Source organism: Schistocerca americana, chromosome 9 (assembly GCF_021461395.2).
Source record: "Schistocerca americana isolate TAMUIC-IGC-003095 chromosome 9, iqSchAmer2.1, whole genome shotgun sequence".
Classification (NCBI taxonomy): Eukaryota; Metazoa; Arthropoda; class Insecta; order Orthoptera; family Acrididae; genus Schistocerca; species Schistocerca americana.
Window position 1 is genome coordinate 56,092,907 of NC_060127.1, and position 21,903 is coordinate 56,114,809.

Consider the following 21,903-nt stretch of genomic DNA (forward strand, 5'->3'; position numbering starts at 1 on the left):
TGTTTTTAGAATCAACAACCTTCAGTGATTTAGCTTTAAAACTATCAGTCAGTGGCCTGTCTGACCATGATAGTCAAATATTATCAATTTGATTCACTGACTGGTTAAGTACAGGTCATAGAAGAGAGAAACTGCAGGGAGAACAGAAGAGAGAAATTTATAAAGCAGGCAGTGTAGATGGAAAATTTAGTTCTGTCTTAGACATACTCACATAGACCTGGAGTTTTGTTTCCCACTAAAATAAATGAGGGCAAAGTTAAACACAAGCAAGGATAAGGAGTGGATAACTCCTGGGATTAAAATATTGCATGCTATGAAGAGGGAACTCTAGTAAATAAGAGAATGAGCAGTAGTCAAGGTTTGAAACTTCCTTACCATCAGTATTGTAGAATCATCCACTCTATCATTAAAACAGAAAAACTCTTTTTACTGTGCTCAAAAAATAACACACACCAAGAATATCAAAAATGGTTAAAACAGGACCACATAAAACTGGTCACCCAAATGAAACTGAGACAACAGGACATAGCTCTCTCATAAATGGTGACACTCTCAAATCATTGGCCACCAAATTCAATGATTTCCTTATCACAGTGGCTGCAAGCACTGCACCTAATAATAAAAAACAATTTATGAATGCATTAAATTTACTGATGCAGACCCTGTTCACTCCCCCTAACTGGCATGTATTTTTGCAACTAAAATCCTAAGGAGATTACAGGATTTATTCTCTCTCTAAAATATCAGTCAGTGACTCTGGGCATGTTCCTGGGTAGACTTAAATATGCTTTAGAAACACGTATCTACAAAACTGGAGATAAGCAAACCACTTCTAGTTACAGACCCATATCACTCCTTCCAGTCTTTCCAAAAGTGGCCATTGTCAGAATACTGACTCAATAAACTATGTACAGCTTGTTGAGTTTTAGAGAAACTAATCCAGTCCAAGATTGTTAAGCACCTGAAAGAGCATAATATCATGAGTAAACGTCAATTTAGTTTTCAGAAGGCATTGTCAACAGCAGGTTCAATAGTTGCATTTACTGTCAATATTTTGGAATCCATTAACAAAAAGACCTAGATGGTTGTAATATTTTGTGATGTAACAAAAGCATTTGTCTGTGTCTGTCAGTGGTGACCGAAAAAACACATAAATGAGGATTATGATTAGGTAAGCTTTCGGAGCCAGTGGCTACTTCTTCAGGCAGATGGGTTGAAGGGGAAGGAAGAAGGGTGAAGGAAAAGGACTGGAAAGCTCTAGGAACACTTGGCTTTTCATGCTGGTGAGGGTCATTTGCATCACACTGATTAAGTTATATGAAAATTCCATATCTATCAGGGTCGGATACATCTTTTTCGTTTTAAAGCTACCATAATGCATTTGTAAATTTTGAAGAGCTGGTGTATGTCCACATTATGTTCATAGCACTTTTCCATTATTTGCCTTATAGTGAAGCTATTTGCCCTGTTAAAAATCACAGTGGTAGTCTCCAAGTACCTCATCTGTGAATGGAGTGGGTCTCTCAGTAATCATGTTGTCTAAGATGAAACTTCCTGGCAGATTAAAACTGTGTGCCCGACCGAGACTCGAACTCGGGACCTTTGCCTTTCGCGGGCAAGTGCTCTACCATCTGAGCTACCGAAGCACGACTCACGCCCGGTACCCAACAGTTTTACTTCTGCCAGTATCTCGTCTCCTACCTTCCAAACTTTACAGAAGCTCTCCTGCGAACCTTGCAGAACTAGCACTCCTGAAAGAAAGGATATAGCGGAGACATGGCTTAGCCACAGCCTGGGGGATGTTTCCAGAATGAGATTTTCACTCTGCAGCGGAGTGTGCGCTGATATGAAACTTCCTGGCAGATTAAAATTGTGTGCCCGACTGAGACTCGAACTTGGGACCTGCCAGGAAGTTTCATATCAGCGCACACTCCGCTGCAGAGTGAAAATCTCATTCTGGAAACATCCCCCAGGCTGTGGCTAAGCCATGTCTCCGCTATATCCTTTCTTTCAGGAGTGCTAGTTCTGCAAGGTTCGCAGGAGAGCTTCTGTAAAGTTTGGAAGGTAGGAGACGAGATACTGGCAGAAGTAAAACTGTTGGGTACCGGGCGTGAGTCGTGCTTCGGTAGCTCAGATGGTAGAGCACTTGCCCGCGAAAGGCAAAGGTCCCGAGTTCGAGTCTCGGTCGGGCACACAGTTTTAATCTGCCAGGAAGTTTCATATCAGCGCACACTCCGCTGCAGAGTGAAAATCTCATTCTGATGTTGTCTAAGACTTTGTACACAACACCAAGCAAAGTGATGCCACACCAATTTTCGCAGTTTGCTTTGACCTTCTCACAAACTCAACAAATAATGGACATATACCTCTGGTCTGGCATCACTTCTTTTTTTTCATATTTCAATGAACAGCTAGTGAACAAGACATGTCAGATGTTCACACTCCACCCTTGATCATCTCTGCTGAAATGTTGTCTTTCCCTGGAGCCTTATTATTCTTCAGGCCTTTGATTGCCAAACTAATTTCCTCTACTGTTGGCATGGGTACAGTATTTTGTTCTGGCTAACATTGTGCCATCCATGGCTAATCACTCTCTATTTCATTTTTTTCCAACATTACTATCTCAGTAATAACGTACAGGAGTTCATTGAAATATTCATCCCACAAGTCCATAATCTGAGTTCCTTCTCCTCATATAAAGTTTCTCTCTCCATCTCTGCTGAATACAGTACTCTTTCCTTACTTTGTGGTTGTTATGTTCTTCTTCTAGGTCTGTAATCTATTTCTTCTCTGATTTGTAGAATTTCCTTGCTTCCTGGTTGTTATAGTCTTCTTCTAGCTCCCTAATCTGTTTCTTCTCTGATTCCCATTTCTTTCTTCTACAGATTCTGTCTACCTGTTTCCTTTTTTTCATGAAGTCTCCTGTATTAGAGCATGTTGCCCCATTCAGCATTTCATTTCTTGCCTGATTTATCCCTGTTACTGATTCTTTACAATATTCATCAAACCATCTTGCCCTTTCCACCCTCTCTCCTGTATCCAGAACTACTTCTGGTGTTTCTTGTAGAACATCTTTCATTGCAGTCAACTTTCCTACAATACCTTCCAATGTCCAATTTTGTTTAGCCTCAATCTTCCGCAATGCTGCTTCATACTTTTTGGATATTCCCTTCTCTTTTAATTTTGAAATGTTGTACCTCTTTGGAGATTTTCTATTCACTTTGGATCTAAAGACCACAATGTGTTGTCTGTATTTTGCTCTAACCATATAATGCCCCCGACATTCCTGGACATACTGTTAATGCCAATGATGATGTGACTTGCACAGTTGGCCAGAAGTATGGCTATCTTTTGAGAGGTATATCTGCTTAGCTATATGGTCCAGAACTTCAAGGGACAATTTGGTTGTTATATATTCATATTTGTTGGTCACTCCAATACTTCAAGTTGGTGCACCATCCAGAAATTTGTCCTTCATATGGCCTCACAAAAAAATGAATGCTGGTGGTGTGACCATCCCCTCTCTCTTGTGATGCCACCATTCCTACTTGCTTCTTGCCACGTTGTGCAATAACTTTAGGAGGCTGCATTATGGTAGGAATGCCACACTTATTCAAGCTCATTATCCTGTCCAGAGTGAACTTAAATCTGTCTAATACAGTCAAAAGATGAACATTTATTTGATTAAACACTGCATCCCTTGCTAAGATTATGTTCTTAGGTCTACTAAGTTATAGCTTCTGCTGCCTCTGTAAAAATCCATACTTCCAGTACTTTCCTGACATATGCCTTACACCCTAGCTCCTCAAGAAGCTTCTTTTCTGTAGCGTATATGAATGCTAGTTCATGTTATTAGTTGTGTGAGAGTCCATAATGAAAATTTAAGGCTTTCATGAAGTATTGAGCTACTAATTCCTCTTGACGGTCTGTAAAAACCTCACAAACTTTGCATTTGGATTTTGCCCAGCAATAGCTGTTGTGCCAGATGACACTTTCTGTGGCTGGGTGGCGCCCATGGAGAGAGCCCCTCGTTGGAGTGGGTGGTATCAGGGTGGATGCTTGGCACATGAAGCAGCAAAAATCTGGCTGTTCTCAAATGGCTGTCTCTTCAAAAGGCAAAGGATCATTGAATGCTACTTTGTATGACCCAGAAACCTTTCCTTCCCCGGCTGCATCAAGGAAGGAGAGCCAGGCTCGCCATCTTGGGATGAAACCCTTCCCCGTTACCTCATCTGCACTAGAATGGATGGGGACAAATTCACCACCATAAAGCCATCGTTTTTCATGAAAAATATCAAGGACAGGTTTAGTGAAGTGGAGTCTCTTAGTAGGATGTGAGTGTCAATTGTGCTGACTGCCACTCTCCTCACTCGCTGAACTGCCCAGCTTGCAAGAAAGAAAAGGAGATCCAAGAATAAAAGCCCCTAGATCACCTGTCTTATGCTGAGGTCCACCAAAAGTATGAGAGATTCCATGCAGTGTCACTATCTTCAATTTCTGCCTCTGTTACTTCATTTACTCCTCCTCCCTCTTCCTTACCCCAGGCCTGTCCCCCTCTCTCCTCCCCCTCCCCCTCCCTCTCCCCAGCAGTTCCCTGTCCAGGAGCCGCTCCCCCTCCCTGGCTGAAGAAGTGCCACCTTCTTCGGCACTTCCTAGTGATTGGGCTCCCTCCTGGAACCCCTCTCCCCGGCGTCTCTCAGGCTGGAAGACTCCTACCACCACTCAGCCATGAGACACATCATCTGTGCACCCCAAGGTCACCCACTATCTTTCGGTTCCAGATCTTGCAGATGCCTGTACTCCCTCTGTGCTTTGCCCTCCTTCACTTCTGAAATAGAAGAAGAAGAAACATAAATCCCAAGACAAGGCAACCCCGGTGCCTCCAGAGGTGCCATCTCCCCTCTCACAACCTGAGTCTGACATTTTTTTATGGATGTCACCCTATCCTTGTCGGTGACAACTCCTGACCAAGTGACATAACCTCCTCTTGACTTTCTTGGCTTCTTTATGTCTAACTTGGACCCTCACCAAATGATGATCCAATGGAACTGCAATGGTTACTATCATCACCTACCAGAAATGCAACATCTTATCTCCTCCTATTCTGCATTTTGTGTTGTTCTTCAGGAAACACATTTCCGTGATGACCACTCTCCAACTTTTGTGGTTATCGGGCATTCTGTCAGAACCATGCTGGCCCTGGGGAAGTGTGTGGTGGGCTCTGCACTTTGGTTCACTCCAATGTCATTAGTGACTGGATCCCACTATGTACCAACTTGGAAGCAACAGTGGGCTGAGTGCAAATGACTCCAGCAATCACCATTTGCAATATCTACCTCTCTTCAGGTAGGCCACTTCGTTATGCTGAACTGTCTACCCTCATCCAGCATCTCCCATCCCCACACCCCTTCGGGTCCGGGTGTTAGAGTAGGCCCAAGGTATTCCTGCCCGTTGTAAGAGGCAACTAAAAGGAGTGTCTCACCTTTCAGCCTTTATGTGATTGTCCCCTGAAGGAATTGACCTCCATTTTTCAAAATTTTCCTGAAGAGCAAGCCAATTTGGGAAGGGCTCCTTACATGGTGCATCATTTACATTGTGCATTGAGATCCTTAGCCAACTTTCTCGTTGTGGAATTGCAGTCCCGATCATCCTCCATCTCCTGAGCGAGGACACCTGCCTGGGTGCATTTTCCTCCACCCACTACGCTGTGTCATTTTCTGCACTGACGAGGACCACGGAATTCCTTGCACCTCACATCCAGCATGGTAGCCAGACCATTGTGGTGGGGCTGCCATATACCCTGTTGGTTGTAGCTGCCTGACTACACAGGGATCGCTCTGCTGATGCCTGCACTCTTAACTCCTCAAGTATGCCAAGGAGTAGATGCCTGTCACTCTGGGGCATCGGGACTCCCAGCAATGGTCATCCTGCCAGGTGGCCTTTGTTGTGGCTTGGTGGTGCCCCTGGGGAGGGTGCCTGGTCGGAGTGGGTGGCATCAGGGTATATGATGCGTGATGATGTGTACCACATCATCACTTGCTGGTGATCAAATGCCAGCAGTCTCTAAGCATTCCAAGTCTCAGTACAATACAAGTAAGTACGATCCTAAATCATTCCCCTCCCTGGCCACACCATGAGAAGAATGCCAGGCTAAGGATGGCAGCGAACCTTATTCGCCCCAGTACCTCATGTGTATGAAAGCTGATGGGGACTCCTTTGTCTTGATGCAGCCACAGATTTTTGTAGAGCATTTAGTGGACAAGTTTTGTCAGGTGGAGGGCTTGTCCAAAACGTGGTCAGGGTCAGTCTTGATAGAAATGGCATCCTCTGCCCAGTCATGGGCATTACTCACTTGCAACAAGCTGGGGGATGTTTCTGTTACGACCGCGCCTCATAAGAGCTTAAATATGGCCCAGGATACTATATTCCACAGGGACCTCCTTTTGCAGTCTGACGACGAGCTGCGCACCAACTTAGAGCGATGAGGAGTTCATTTCATCCAGCGCATCCATTGGGGTCCAAGGGATAATCAGGGTGCCAACGGTGCCGTTATCTTGGCCTTCAAGGGTGACACATTACCAGAGAAGGTCAAGGTGATGGTTTACCACTGTGATGTCAAGCCATATATCCCTCCCCCAATGCAATGCTTTAAGTGCTGGAAGTTCGGCCATATGTCCTTACGCTGTACTTCCAGCGTCACATGTCGAGATTGTGGACATCCATCCCATCCCAATACTCCATGAGCCCTACCCCCCATCTGTGCCAACTGCAAAGAGCATCATTCCCATTGCTCACCAGGATTTTACAGTGAGAAAGGAAAATTATGGAATCCAAGACCCTGGACAGACTGACCTACACTGAGGCCAAGAGTAAATTTGAGCGCATACATCCTGTGGCTATGACCTCCTCTTATGCCACCACTACGAGAATAGTTGTAGCCCCATCAGATTCGTGAGTCAGCTCTCAGAGCTGGAAGACTGCACCTGGGCCTTGGTGGTGGGGGCACTTCCGTCCCTGTTGCTCCAGCACCACCTACCTCAGGAGCACTGTCCCCCCAACCATCAGGGACACCAGTCCCCACTCTCGCTAGGAAGCAGTCCCTTGGATCAGACCCTTCCCAGGTTTTTGCTAGTGGGAAAGATGACATCTGCCAGTGGCTGAAGTGCCCAAAAGCAGCTGGTCATTGGGCTTCACGATCATCCTCAGTCCCGGAGACTGTATCAGTGAAACCCTCCCAACCAGAGAAACCCAAGAATCAGTGAGAGAAATACAGAAAGAAGACCCCCAAGACCTAGGGACTTGTGGTGGTACCCACACCACCGCTGCCTACAAGCTCTTCATCTGAGGATGAGGTGAAGCTTCTGGCGTCTGATGAGGACCTAGATCTTGCCAGACCCTCAGATACAATGGATATAGACTGCTCAGGAAATAAGTCAGAGGCAGCAGGTGACCCTGAGGCATAGACTACCTCATTGAAGGTTTCATGCATTCCTAGTCTCATGATAACGTCATCCTCCAGTGGAATTGCAGTGGTGTGTTCCACCACCTGACTGAGCTACAGCAATTGTTAAGCTTTACACCTGCTTTCTGCATTGCCCTCCAGGAAACCTGGTTCCTGGCAATACAAACCCCTGCCCTCCCTGGCCATAAGGGATATTACAGGAACCATAGTGACTATAATAGAGTGTCAGGTGGAGTTTGCATCTATGCCCTGAACTCTGTAGATAGGGAACCTGTGCCCCTTCAAACCCCTCTTGAAGGTGAGGCTGTCAGGATAAGGACAGCACAGGAAATAACTGCCAGCAATGTATATCTTCCTCCAGATGGTGCAGTACCCCTGAACGTATTGGCTGCACTGATTGATCAACTCACTAAACCTTTCCTACTTTTGGGAAATTTTAGCATGTACAATCCCTTGTTGGATGGTGCCATGTTTACTGGCCGAGGTAGGGAGGTCGAAAATTTACTGTCACAACTCAACCTCTGCCTCTTAAATACAGGTGCCCCCACACATTTCAATATGGCACAGAGCATATATTCGGCCATTGATCTCTCGGTCTGCAGTCCTGGCCTTCTCCCATCTACTCACTGGAGAGCACATGACAACCTATGTGGTAGTGACCACTTCCCCATCTTCCTGTCACTCCCCTGGTGTCATGCCCACAGACGTCTACCCAGATGGGGTTTAAACAAGGCAGACTGGGTAGCCTTCACCTCTGTTGTCACTGTTGAATCTCCCCCACGTGGTGCCATGTATGTTGTGATTGAGCAAGTCACTACAACGATAATTTCTGCGGCAGAAAACGTGATCCCTCGTTCTCTAGGGTGCCCCTGGCGATAGACAGTCCGTTGGTGGTTGCCGGAAGTCACTGTAATTAAAGGGCGTCGGCGAACTCTACAGTGACATAAGTGGCACCGTTCCCTAAAGCACCTCATAGCCTTTAAACGGCTCTGTGCCTACATTCGCCTGCTTATAAAACGACGGAAACAGGAATGTTGGGAGAGGTACGTGTCGAGCATTGGGTGCCATACGTCACCTTCCCTAGTCTGGACGAAGATCAGACGTCTTTTTGCGTACCAGACCCCAGCAGGTGTCCTTGGCGTTAACATCAATGGCGTGCTCTCTACTGAAGCAAACATGATTGCTGAGCATTTTGCTGAGCACTATGCTCGAGCCTCTGCATCGGAGAACTACCCCCCAGCTTTTTGCACACTCAAACGGTGAATGGAAAGTCCTCTCGTTCACTACATGCCACAGTGAACCCTACAACATCCCATTTACAGAGTGGGGGCTCCTCAGCGCCCTTGCACATTGTGCTGACACAGCTCCTGGCTCGGATCAGATCCACAGTCAGATGATTAAACATCTCTCATCTGACTACAAGCGATATCTCCTCATCATCTTCAAGCAGATCTGGTGCAATGGCGTCTTTCCATCAGAATGGCGGGAGAGCACCATCATTCTGGTGCTAAAACCCGGTGAAAATCCACTTGATGTGGATAGTTATTGGCCCATCAGCCTCACCAACTTTCTCTGTAAGCTGCTGGAACATATGGTGTGTCGGCAGTTGGGTTGGGTCCTGAAGTCACATGGCCTACTAGCTCCATGTCAGAGCAGCTTCCGCCAGCGTTGCTCTACCACTGATAATCTTGTGTCCCTCAAGTCTGCCATCTGAACAGCCTTTTCCAGACGCCAACATCCAGTTGCATTCTTTTTTGACTTACGTAAAGCATACGACACGTCCTGGCAACATCATATGCTTGCCACATTGTATGAATGGGGTCTCCAGGGCCCACTTCCGATTTTTATCGAAAACTTCCTGTCGCTCCATACTTTCCGTGTCCAAGTTGGTGCCTTACATGGCCTAGCAGCAGCTGCAGAGCCATCGGTCTCCCCTTCTCTGTATTTGGATGACTTCTGCATTTTGTATTGCTCCTCCAGTACTGGTGTTGCTGAGTGACGCCTACACAGGGCGCCATTCACAAGGCGTAGTCATGAGCTCTAGCCCACGGCTTCTAGTTTTCAGCTGTAAAGTCATGAGTCATGCACTTCTGTCAGTGTCGTACCATTCATCCATAATCTGAACTTTATCTTAATAATGATCCACTCATTGTAGTGGAGACATATCAATTCTTAGCACTGGTTTTCGATGCCCGATTGACTTGGCTACCTCACCTTCGTCAGCTTAAGTGGGAGTGCTGGCAGCACCTCAATGCTCTCCACTACCTGAGCAACACCAACTGGGGTGCAGATCACTCTACAATGCTGAAGCTCTACAGAGCCCTTGTTCAGTCCCGCCCTGACTATGGGAGTCTGTTTTACAGTTTGGTGGTGCCCTCAGTATTACGTTTCCTCGAACCAGGTCACCTAGCAACGGGAGCTTTTAGAATGAGTCTGGTGATCTGTGTCCTGGTGGAGGCCGGAGTCCTTCAATTGTGGATTTGACATGCACAACTGCTCGCCAGTTATGCCTGCACACATTCATAGTTCTCCTGAGCATCCAAATTACCGTCTCCTTTTCCTACCTGCAGCAGTTCATCTCCCGCATCGGTGGCCCAGGTCAGGGCTCATGATTGCAGTTCGTGTGCAATCCCTTCTCTTTGAACTGGAGTCCTTCCCTTTACCACCTCTGCTTGAGGTTCATTTACGTACGCCTCCATAGTGTATGCCTCAGCCAAAGTTTCGTCTGAACCTTTTGCATGGCCCTAAGGACTCCATTAACCCCACCGCTCTCTGCTGTCACTTCCTCTCGATTCTTGATGTGTTCCGATGCTGTGAAGTTGTTTACACTGATGGCTCAATCATTGATGGTAATTTTGGCTTCGCCTATGTTCAAAGAGGCCATATTGAACAGCAGTGTTCTGTGTTAAGTGCCATCATTGGACTCATGACCCCTGTTGAGACTCTGGTTACCCCAACATTGTACATTGAAGATTTTTGCATCTGGTGCAGCTCCCACTCAGTACCATCTGCTGAGCACCAGGTCCGAGGTGCCATCCAAAGGGCCTCTGTGTGGACCACCTCTCATGGCTTCCAGTTTTCTCCCTCCAAAACACAGATTATGCAATTTTGTCATCGATCTGCAGATCTTTATTTAGGTGACCAACTCCTCGACGTTGTAGCACAGTCCTGTTTCATGGGCCTTATTCTTGATAACAATCTGACAAGGCTGCCCCACATTTGCCACCTAAAGAGCACATTATGCAGAAGCTTAATCCTCTCCATCTCCTGGCCCACACATCTTGGGGTGCAGACCGTTCCATTCTTCTCCATCTTTACCATGCTCTGGTCATGTCCAGACTAGATTATGGTAGTCACGGTTATGGCTCAGCAGCTCCTTCCACTTTGAAACTGCTTGACTGTGTCCATCATTGTGGTGTGCATCTGGCTATTGGTGCCTTTCCCACTAGTCCCATTGATGGTCTCACCACACAAGCAGGGATTTCCCCTCTACACATATGACAGAGCCAACTCCTTGTTTCTTATGCAATCGCCATTTGCCAATTTCCTGACCATTCTGTGTACCCTGTGCTCTTTGGCAATGAGGGATGTCTCCCTCCTAACACCCGCCCATGGGTGGGATCGCCGGTTGGCATGTCTCACTTCCCCCTGTCGGGATCTCCATCTCCACTCACCGGGCTGCACCCCGTATCTTTCCTCCCATAGCCCCCATTCAATAGTGCCTAGACCATGGACTGATCTTTTCCAGGGTCCTAAGATTTCTGTCACTCCTATGGTTTTCTGTCGTCTTGTATATGCCATTCTTGCAGAGTTCCAGAGTGCCAGCATCTTTTACACGGATGGTTCTAAGACAATCGATAAGGTGGGATATACTTTCACATCTCCTACTGGCTTCAAACACCATTTATTGCCAGGAACATGTAGTGTATTCACAGCAGAGCTTCTAGCCATTCACAGGGCCCTACTTTTTGTTTCTCAGGCCTCCCTCCACAGTGTTTTAATTTGTTCAGACTCCACGAGCAGCCTGCAGGCTATCGACCAATGCTACTCTCATCATCCTTTGGTCTCTGCTATCCATGACCTCCTCTCTGCCCTTGAGCATTCTGCCTGTTCATTCGTCTTTCTCTGGGTCCCAAATCATGTGGGCATCCCAGGGAATGAACTAGCTGACTGTTTGGCTAGAGAAGTAGATACTTACCCCCACTTCCTTTCATGATTCCAGCTGCAGATATGCGGATCTATGCCAAATATCTCTTTGCCCAAAATTGGAATGCCATCTGGAGTGATACTGCTCATAGTAATAAGCTCCACACAATCAAGGAGTCTACTGCAGTTTGGCGTGTGGCAGACTGATGATATCCCACATACTGGTGGAATATCCCCTTCTTTCGTCCCTTCATGTTAAGTGTAGTCTTCCCAATTCCTTAAAATTAATATTAGCAGATGATCCACTGATGGTTGAATTGGTCCTTGTTTCCTTTCTGAAAGTGGTTTGTATTTCCAGCTACAGGTTTGTACTTTAGTCTTGGAGCAGGGGCAGGTTAGTTGTCGCTGAGACTTCTTTTACAGTCTTCTCAGTCTGTGACCCCATGGCCACCCCCTTTTTACCAGTTTTTAGATTTTATGCCTTTACTGCGTGTGTTTAATGTTCAATATTTTATAATTTGACTCCCCTGGCTGGATCTGTCCACTTTTAGTGGACCGCCTTTCTTCTGTGACTAACTTTGGAATTGCGGGACTGATGACCTCACCGTTTGGTCCCATAACCCCTCTCAGTTAATCAATCATTTAATCAGTTAAGAGGTAAATGACTTTTTGTACTTTCAGCATTGCAGCCCAGTCAGCAATCATGAAAATCTAATATATAAGAAACTATAATCCTCGATTGTGGTAATGAAACCAACCTTTACCTAGGTTTCAGCCCAAATGCATATAGGGAACAAGATCAGCCCCATCACATTTCCATGGGGTACTCTTTGACAGCACCTCCGTTTCTGATGAACCCTCACTGTCACTATTTATCTAGGTGAAATGAGATTGCAGATTCTTTAATCAGTCAAAATTTAGGCCTCTCACCATATATTATTACTCTATAACTTTCATCAGTACCATTTCCAGATTAACTTTGAACAAGGAGTTCTTTTTCAAAATACTTTGTCATCACTTTAACTTGGAAAAAATACTATACCCTATCAAGAGGGGTATGGGCAGATGAAAATTATGATGTGAGTGGTAACTTATGCCTGAATAGTTCCCTCAGTAAAGAGCACTGTCCAAAAAAGGTGGGTGTCCAGCTTTGAGTTCTAATCTGGCATGTAGTTATATGATATGAGGGGAATGTCCTCATATGAGTTATATGACTGAAAAAGCCCCAAATGTAGCCTATAGAGATTACTACTTACCAGTTCTCTCAATTCCCAGTAGGCCATTTGTGTGATACATTCTTCCCTTGTCAGTTTGGGATCAATATGAATTTCTAAAATGTTTCATGCATTTATGCTCTATAGCATTACACAAAGTTAATACAAACTGTTGAGTTTTTGTGTGGAGTACAGGCAAGTTATGAAAAGCATCAAACTTTTAGGAATTCATATTGATGCAAAACTGAACTGAGAAGAAAATATCAACCAAATTTTCAAAAATATGTCATGATTTTCCTACTTCACATGGAAACTGAGAGATGTGGTAAGAGTAATTATCCCTCTATGATGCACTGTCCAGTCACATTAATGTAACCATCTGTCAGAAGCCTGAATAACCACCTTTTGCAACACAACCTACTGTGAAACATACAGGAAGGATGTCAATTAGGTTCTAGAAGGTATTGACAGGGACATGGAGCCATGCCGATTCAGTGCTGTGGCCAGCTGCACTAGGTTTCTCAGTTGATGATCCATGATGCCAAGAGCCTGATCAAAGTATCATCACAGATTGTTGATCTAGTTTAATTCCGGGGAGTTTGGTACTGAGGAAATACAATGAACTCAGTCTGGCATTTTTTGAACTATTAGTGTACAATGTAAACTGTGTGACATGTTGCATTGTTCTGCTGGTAGATGCCATTGTAGTAAGGAGAAACAAACAGCATCTAGGGATGCCTTCCAGAGTGATGACATCATACAGGATCTGGTCTAATCTGGTCTGGACTCTTCCAAATATTCTAAGGCACAGTCTAGCAAAAACAGGAAATTCCCACAAAGTGAATGCCTCAATTCCTCTCTCTCCACAATCGATGCCACTTAAAAACTTATTTAACTGGCTTACAGAAAGCCCATGTTACAGCACAAAAAGAGTCCTATGATCCTGACAGTTTCAATTTTAATAGGAAAGAGTGTGGCTGTACGCTTCCGTTTGATGCAAACAATGTTGATTTTAGTATTTAAGAGTGTAGCTGTACCCACAATTTGTCTATACTACAGTTATTTATGTATGGCAAAGCCTATCTGAAGTAAAATGATCACTGGCAAGTAAATAAAACTTTCAAAAGCAAAAAGTTATAATCTACTTGTCAGCTAGTTTTACCATCATCATTATTTGGACAAGCCTTATGTTATCTTCCTTTCCAAACTCAAGTAATGTGCTTAAGTTGTAGTGAGATCACTCCAAATGTGAACTGTGGTATATTCATCTCATATCATACAATTTTCAAATTATTCAATTTTCATTTCATAGAGTAGAAGCTCATATCTGTTTCATTTGTAATTGCTGTTAGATGTTACACCTAGCAGTGACATTTATGTGATAATCTCTTCAGCAGGATGAGACGCAGTCTCCTGAGGTGGGCTCTCCAAATGGGAATGAGACAAAACATCGCCAGTAGTCACCCTCGATTAGAAGATGTGAGAGTGAGTGTTGTAGAAGAAATTTAGATACCATCTGAACATTATTCTGCTGTTCTGCTCAAAGTTTGGTATATTATTAATGGCACTGCCAGTGTCCATTTTCTGCAACAGCATTTTTTTTAGTGTTGTGTTTAATGATGATGTACAGTAAAGGCTCTACACATATGGAATACACACCATTGTTTTAGCGGAGTATTTCACTTTACAGTTTATTTTCTCATTTTTTGGAATCTTTTGATGCTGTAATAGTTTTTACCTTAGTCATATTGTCTGTAAGTTTTCAGCTGTTATGCAGGTATATCTATATTTGTTTCTAAGTTCTGATTTTAGAAAACACAGTGAGAAGAGAGTGCTGTGTGATCTGTACATTATGAGCATCTCCAATGCTGGAGTCTAATAAGAATATGACCCGTAATGTTCCTAATGAATTCCTACATTTGATGTTACTCAAACTCAGTACTTGTCCTATGCTTAATAAAAGAAACATACCCCTCTGTTATACAGCTGTTATCAAGTAAATCAATTGCAGTGTGAAACTCTGTAGTTCACTTTCAGAGAAATGTGTAATATAACACTTCTCTGTGCACCACTACTATCATGAAGTTTGACTGCCTTATAATCTAAAACTTCTAGTAGTCATTTCCTAGAGGAACATTATGACGCTTTACTTTTGTAGAAAGAACTGCACATTATCTGCTTATGGTGGGAGGAGGAGGAGTGTGGAAGGGGGAGAGGAAGAGAGAGAGAGAGAGATTGAGTTTGTAAGTGTGTGTGTGTGTGTGTGTGTGTGTGTGTGAAAGAGAGAGGGAGAGAGAGAGAGAGAGAGAGTGTGTGTGTGTGTGTGTGTGTGTGTGTGTGTGTGTGTGTGTGTGTGTGTGTGCCTGTGAGAGAGAGCGAGAGAGAGAGAGAGAGAGAGAGAGAGACAGTGTGTGTGTGTGTGTGTGTGTGTGTGTGTGTGTGTGTGTGTGTGTATGTGTGTGTGTGTGTGAGAGAGAGAGAGAGAGAGAGAGAGAGAGAAACGGAGGATTCTCACTTAACATGTGTGTAAGCCTTTGGAATAAAATATGAAGGTACTTCATTGTTGACCAAATCAGTCTCTGACTGCTGTATGTTATATGTAGAATCTCTTTGTACAATGTATGTAAATTGATATTTATGTATTACACTGATAATATATGTGTGTGTATGATTACTGATACAGCATAATGTTTATTGTTGTTAAAAGTGTATAAATTGATACTGAGTGTTTGTGCTATTCTAAAAGTGTGTATGTAGTATGAATTTAAATAATTTTTGCTGCTGTGGCTTGTTTCTGGTGTTTACTACAGAAGTTGAGAGAGTACAATTTATGTTACTTCAAGAAAGTTGTTTGAAATAATGTCCCATTTTAAAACTGACCAGGTTGTTACAAGATGTTTCAGCATTAAAAACAGAACTTAACTAAAGGAACATATTAAATCATGAATATTTCATTTTTCTACTTTTTTACATAATCAATTTGAACTTTTGATGTGAATAAATTTAAAGAAACATTATATCAAAGTTCATATAGTACAACATAATTTCATGTTTGCTTGAAACAGGTTCTCATTCCTGACAAGTTTTCTAAATATTTTTAAGCTATGTAATGTCTATATCCTGTTAGTGAGTTCAAGTATCTTCCAAAATGAACTAAAAACAAAAAACAAAAAAAATGAGGAGCCTCTTCTCTGCAGGCATGCTATAGCATGATTTGTTGCATTGCTAACTGACTGAAATTGAACTGAGCATTTATATTAGCAATGCCTGGACTGATATCACTTTACAAACTGTGTTTTTATACAGCTTTTTGATTGCTTTAAGATTTTTAAGCAATAAAATAAGTGATAATACATTACAATCAACATATGTGCATCTTCTCATGTGGAAAACAATTAATGTAAAGGGGCTTCTTGGTTTTACTTCATCAAGGAAGACACACATACACACACATTCTGGGAGAGTACATCAACATCACATTGAAATTGTAGAAACACTCTCTTATAACTTGAATTTACTTGAAGCTGTCTCTGTGTCCTGGTTCTCTCTTTGGTAGTTAAGAGAATGCAACAACAAAACCTGTGATACAATCAAAATCTAAAGATCATACTTGAAAAATAACTTCAAAACATTAGCTATATTTGTCCTCTGAGTTCATGTATCATGTAGTTCATGAATACCTAATTTGATGTGGTTGTAAATTATTTTAGGTTCTAAAACATTAGAATAATTTGTTCTAAAAATATTACATATGTGTGTTATGAACTAAGTATAAGCTGACACAAATTGTGAAAATGTTAGTTATTATTCCAGATTCTTGACTGAAACAATTTGACTCATTATCAAGAATTCTGTTCCTCAAGCATTCTAAATACTTCAGCTTCTGTTATTTGATATTGATTGAGTATGTGCTATGTGCACAATACTGCCATTAGCTCTGTGCTGTGTGTAAACTGTCACCAAGGAATACTGTTACCTGTAATGGTAATATCATTCATCACAATGAAATATTAGACCCACTTTTGTGAATTAAGTGTATCAAAAACTGTTAGCCATCTTGGTAATGTTATCTGAAAATTAAGGAAACATGCTTTGTTTGTTACTTGAAGTATTCAGGCTTTTATGTTTTTAATAATCATTTACTCACAGCACAGTTTACTGCTTTTCTTTTAACTCTACTTGTTTTATTAAGATTTACAATTTTTCTCATGATTTGCTATGTAGGATATCTGCACCTGAGAAGCATAATAATTAATTAACAAAGATCCACATCAGTTGTACTAATATTTCAGGTGTATGAAACTAGCCATCGTTTGAATAAATATTAGTACAATTGAAGTGATCTCTCTACATTAACTGTCACTATAATTTTTCATTGAAATTTGTTGCTCTGTTATCAAAGGGTTCTGAGGTACAATAGATTGGGAAGTGCTACAGTCAGAAAATGTAACCCCAAACAACTTGTGTTTACAGTTGCTTTGTCTCGTGTGACAGAGTTTAGACTTAATGGTAGAACTGATGCTCCATTTAGTAAGATTTCATCATTTCTATTAAACCTATTGTCATGATTTTGAATTTTAACATCATCCCTGGAAAACATAGTAATAATCTGATTAGACAGACCAGTGTGTGACTGAAATGGATGACTGAATGACAGCATTTAATTTATGTTCACTCATTGCAGAATTCTTTTTTTTTTCTTTGTTTACTGTCTGAGATTCTAAATAATAATATTTAAAGACTTATTGGTTCCAACCTATACTCTTCCAGAGATATGAGGGATTCAATACACTTTCCATACCATGACAGGTTAGTGGAGTTTCGGCGAACACTACCTTTATGAAGCACCTATGATAAAACAGATAAGAAGAGGTGAAGGATTCTACACTAAAAGGAAGTGACCATGTCACCAATTTTAGTAATATAACAGTACTGATTAAACTTGAAAATTGCCACATTCATTTAACCACAGAGATTACAGAAACAGTGAAACATATCTGTTTTCAGTAGAAAGGAGGCAAATCTAAAAGTAATTGATAAGTGGATGTTATGAATATAATAGAGGGAAACATTCCACGTGGGAAAAATATATCTAAAAAGAAAGATGATGAAACTTACCAAACAAAAGCGCTGGCAGGTCGATAGACACACAAACAAACACAAACATACACACAAAATTCTAGCTTTCGCAACCAATGGTTGCCTCGTCAGGAAAGAGGGAAGGAGAAGGAAAGACAAAAGGATATGGGTTTTAAGGGAGAGGGTAAGGAGTCATTCCAATCCCGGGAGCGGAAAGACTTACCTTAGGGGGAAAAAAGGACAGGTATACACTCGCACACACACACATATACATCCACACATACACAGACACAAGCAGACATTTTCAATGTCTGCTTGTGTCTGTGTATGTGTGGATGTATATGTGTGTGTGTGCGAGTGTATACCTGTCCTTTTTTCCCCCTAAGGTAAGTCTTTCCGCTCCCGGGATTGGAATGACTCCTTACCCTCTCCCTTAAAACCCATATCCTTTTGTCTTTCCTTCTCCTTCCCTCTTTCCTGACGAGGCAACCATTGGTTGCGAAAGCTAGAATTTTGTGTGTATGTTTGTGTTTGTTTGTGTGTCTATCGACCTGCCAGCGCTTTTGTTTGGTAAGTTTCATCATCTTTCTTTTTAGATATATAAGTGGATGTTACTGACACATGTAATAAACACAGCAAAAGCTGCACTGTATTGAGGTTATATTTGTGAGAATTCCATTTTCATGCACAGAAACTAAATTGGCAACCCAGCTGGGTACCCGCATGTATATCCTCTACAAAGATCAACAGCTAAATTTTGTGTCACCACAGTAAAAGCATCACACATGGCTAATGGAAGTCAGTGCTTGCCAAAGGTCAAAACTGTTGATTGTGGCCACAAGTTTCTTCAAAACAGTATGATTTTCAAACAGTGTAAGCTTCCTTAAAAAATTGGAAACATTATCCCTTGGCCAACAGATCAATTTGTTCACTACGTTCTTTCCCTCTCTCATTACAAGTACATTGTTGAAATAAGTAACTGCAATACAAGATCACTGAAGCATTGTTACTTTTTGTATATTTTATTCCAAATGTATGTTAAAATAATTAGTACTTTTTAAAGAACTGTAACATATCAGAGAAGAATCCATTCTCCCTTGTAGACATCTGTGTTAATATTGCTTGAATGAAAGATAGCTGTCAAATTATTAGGATGTTGTGCATTGTTATTTTTTAAAAAAAATTTCTACAGTTATGTGCTATAATATCATTATGATAGGTAGTCTTCTGATATATTAAGATGGTTTATGTTTTTCTTATTATGAAGGACAGTTAATGACTCATGTAGATAGTGCATAAAAGTGTGATGGAGCACAGGTGCTCCTAAAAGGAAATATGTGGCTTATGGTCAATCAGAAGAGAACTTTCATGTATCATATATTACTGAGAATTATTACTATAGAAAAAGTGACTGATACAAGGTAAGCACATATAAGTGACCAAGAAATATTTTACTGATGTATGAAAAAGTAATAATGAAATAGACAAAAACAATGTTTTAAGGCTCTTGTGGGATATGAGCAAGAACGTATAGAGCTCATATTTCATTTTACTCTCAGTGAGAGCAATGTTAAAGCCCTGACCCATGGCTATCACTAGCTGAAAGACAAAATAAAGACTTACAGTCAAACAGAAATTTTGTTCTTATTTAAAGAACTGTACATTAGTGTAAAAATGAGGAAAAAGTGAATGGGGAAGCTAGGGAGTGCAAAGGAAGTAGTATGTGTGCCTGAGCAGATTAATGGGCTAAAATCAAAACAGAAAGGGCAAACTGATAAATTTTGTAGCTGTTTCAAAGTGAGGAAATGCAAAGTATTGTTAATGGGGAAAATAGCAAATGAAACATCTTTTGCAATAATGCAGTAGGTCCCATTCTATTTTGTGTTTCTAATGCTTTCTGCTGACAGGTAGCTCATGCCCCTTGTAGTTCTAATTCATATGCACACTGTAATACTATCTACTATGATTGGCTCTGTAAAACATGATCAGAGTTTTCCTTGTAATTGTGACTTCTAGCTGATTTGTGGAAATACCTTGGTATATAGTTCCCCCCCCCCCCCCTCCCCCCCCCCCCTCCCCCACCGTCCCACTCCTCTCTCTGGAGCAACCAATTTCAGAATAGATAAGCAAGTGCAGCAACATTTATGAGGAGTGATATGGGCTACGGCAGGTTTCAGAAGCAAGTTGCATAACTTGCCACAAAGAAGACATGTCAAGTTGCAGACAGGACAATTTAAAGACACACACATTGTGCCTGTCTGCAACTTGACGTATCTTCTTTACAATAAGTCATGAACTGACTTTTCCACATTGTTGATATTCCTACTTGGAGTTTCGATTGTTTGATTTCAGTTAACAACTTATGTGATTCGTACAATGTCATGTGTTGTAGTACTAAAATGCGTACATTATTTTAAAACTAATGAAAGAACAGAAATATAATTATGCAACCAATGGGCTTTGATTTTTTAGGTTGTGCATCAAATTATTACAGCAATAGAGGCTCATATGTGCCAAAGATATTTTGGATATTTTTTGATGTATTATGTAAATGAGTCCACATTACAGCCTTTTACTAATTAAATCAATATATAGCACAAATTATCATCATTTGAAAAATATAACACACAAACAGACCACAGATAAGTTTTACAGGGTAATGACAATTCCTGCCCTGGTGTGGAGGATTGAGAATTAGATTCTCTCTACACATGTCAGACAAGGATCCACTCATCACAGATGAGATTCCAAGTTGTATTACATCAGAAATGAAGACACTGTGTAGGAATTGAAAGTGTTTTCAGTGAATGAGATCTTGAAGGACAGAGTGAATGAAAAACACCCCACTGACAGAGTTTAGGCTCTGAGATACCTCAGGCAAATGCCAGTGTACGAGCCTGCTGGGCAGAAAGATCAAGGTAACTTGGAAATGATGCAGAAATCAATAAATGGAATGTAGCACAAAGCCACAACAGGCATTTTACTTCAGCTCCACAAGGAAGAATACTCTCATCTGATTCAAAGATAATTTGACATGTGTACTATCAACAATAGACCAATACTCTGTTTTTTATGTTCTTTAAGTGTAATGCTTTCTTTATTGACTCAACAGGAAGAGATGTTTCATAAATGTGTCAAATAATACATTTTGTTTCCAGATACCTGGATAAAACAATAAAGCATTTAGTTTAACAGATTTTAAAGTTTGTGGTTTCACAAATTAAATGCTTCCCAGTAATCTTATACAGTTTGTAAGGAATCCACCTTTAACTGCTGTATACATCTGCTGTATTGCACACAGTAATTTAAGTTTTAAAACTGTATACAGTGAAGTAGAATAGCCCACCATAAAATAATATGTTCATTAAAAAGTTATACTAACATTAGAACACACAACATATTTCAAGAACTCCTGTTTTTTCACACAATTGATGCACAGGAACTTTGTTCACACATTCTTCTGAATGATGTATGTATCCATCTCCATATTTAAATATTCACCTTATCCATATAAGATACATGTTTCAGTTTCCTTAAATTTGTCAGGTGCAGAATTCACTGCATATACACATCTACATCCATCCTCTCCAATCCACTCTGAAGTGTAAGGCAGGGCATACTTCCCACTGTAACACAGACTAGGGTTCCTTCACATTCGGTTTGTGTACAGGACATGGGAAAAATGATTGTTTAAACACCTCTGTGCTCATGGCAGTTAGTCTAATCTCATCTTTAGAATGCGTGTGGGGATGATACATAGGAGGCTGTAGTGTATTCCAAGACTCCTCACTTAATACTGATTCTAAAAACTTTGTAAGCAAGCTTTTGCTGGGTAGTTGACGTCTACAATCAAGTGTCTACCAGTTCAAATGTTTCAGGCTTCCTGTGATGCTCTCCCAAGGCTAACACAAACATGTAACAATTTGTACTACCTTTCTTTGTAAATTTTTCAAATCCCCTGTAAGTCCTGTGTGGTATAGGTCACATTTCAGCAATGTTCTG

General features: G+C 41.6%; 1 protein-coding gene across 1 annotated transcript in view; it reads left to right on the forward strand.

Moving 5' to 3' along the window:
• Window positions 1-15,051, forward strand: part of LOC124550625 (serine/arginine repetitive matrix protein 2-like) — a 237,764-nt gene extending 222,713 nt beyond the window's left edge. The window contains exon 21 of the mRNA XM_047125347.1: window positions 14,217-15,051. Coding sequence (XP_046981303.1) covers window positions 14,217-14,282 — 66 coding nt within the window. The 3' untranslated portion in view covers window positions 14,283-15,051. The remainder of the gene's footprint in view (window positions 1-14,216) is intronic.
• The last annotated feature ends 6,852 nt before the right edge of the window (window positions 15,052-21,903 follow it).